General features: G+C 50.9%; 1 protein-coding gene across 1 annotated transcript in view; it reads right to left on the bottom strand.

Annotated features, from left to right (window-relative positions):
• The window catches only part of LOC103152771 (copine-9-like), a 96148-nt gene extending 95707 nt beyond the window's left edge, over nt 1-441 (bottom strand). Inside the window, exon 1 of the mRNA XM_016661367.1 lies at nt 31-441. Coding sequence (XP_016516853.1) covers nt 31-110 — 80 coding nt within the window. The 5' untranslated portion in view covers nt 111-441. The remainder of the gene's footprint in view (nt 1-30) is intronic.
• Between the last annotated feature and the right edge of the window lie 318 nt (nt 442-759).

The following is a 759-nucleotide window of genomic DNA, read 5'->3' as shown; positions in this document are numbered from 1 at the left end:
ATAATAATAATAATAATAAATATTCTTTACCTGCAGGACACAGTAACTTCTATCTTAGTTGCAGGGACTCTGGTGTTCAGAGGGTCGAATTCGCCTATTGAAGCCATCATCTCGCCTCACGACGCTGATGATCATCCGCAAAAAGCGCCTGGAAATCCGGACGAGTGGAAAGATGTGACGGTTCAGCACTTGGATCGTGATCGCAGTAAATCCATGGCTGAGATCTGCCTCTGGGTTTTCACCTGCGGAGCGGCGGAGGCGGGAGAGGAAGAGATTGTGTGGAGGGGGGAGAGTGAGAGTGGGGGCGGCGGTGGCTGGGGGGGAGAGAGAGACCTGCGGGAGGAGAGAGGCTGAAAGTTGGGAGGCAGATTTAAAGTTCATTCAGTTCCTCCGTCGTGTGCGGCGGGCGGCCACGCTGCGCTCCCAGGGTCTGTCCCGGCGGTGGTTCGGGAAGGAGGAGAGCGCCACCTGCCGGTGGCTCCTGGAAGCAGCGGCAGCAGGAAGAGCAAGATGCAGCTCGTTTGTCATTTCCAGGCGCGTTGGTGAACTTTTTTTTTTCCACACGTGTAAACGTCTAATACACTCTATGTTATATAGTTGCGAACGGCATGTTTTGACTTCATTAGTGCTATTCAAATGCCTGACCTTTTCCGTCGTTTCCTGTCATCTCTAATGAGGGATTCCCCCTTCTCTGCCAAAATATATCTGGCTATTTCTGCATTACAACAATAGCAGTTTGAAAATCCTGTTTATTAGAAA

This window comes from Poecilia formosa, unplaced genomic scaffold, assembly GCF_000485575.1.
Source record: "Poecilia formosa unplaced genomic scaffold, Poecilia_formosa-5.1.2 Scaffold327, whole genome shotgun sequence".
Taxonomy (NCBI): domain Eukaryota; kingdom Metazoa; phylum Chordata; class Actinopteri; order Cyprinodontiformes; family Poeciliidae; genus Poecilia; species Poecilia formosa.
The sequence above is the reverse complement of the archived record's forward strand: the minus strand, read 5'-3'. Positions and strand labels throughout refer to the sequence as shown.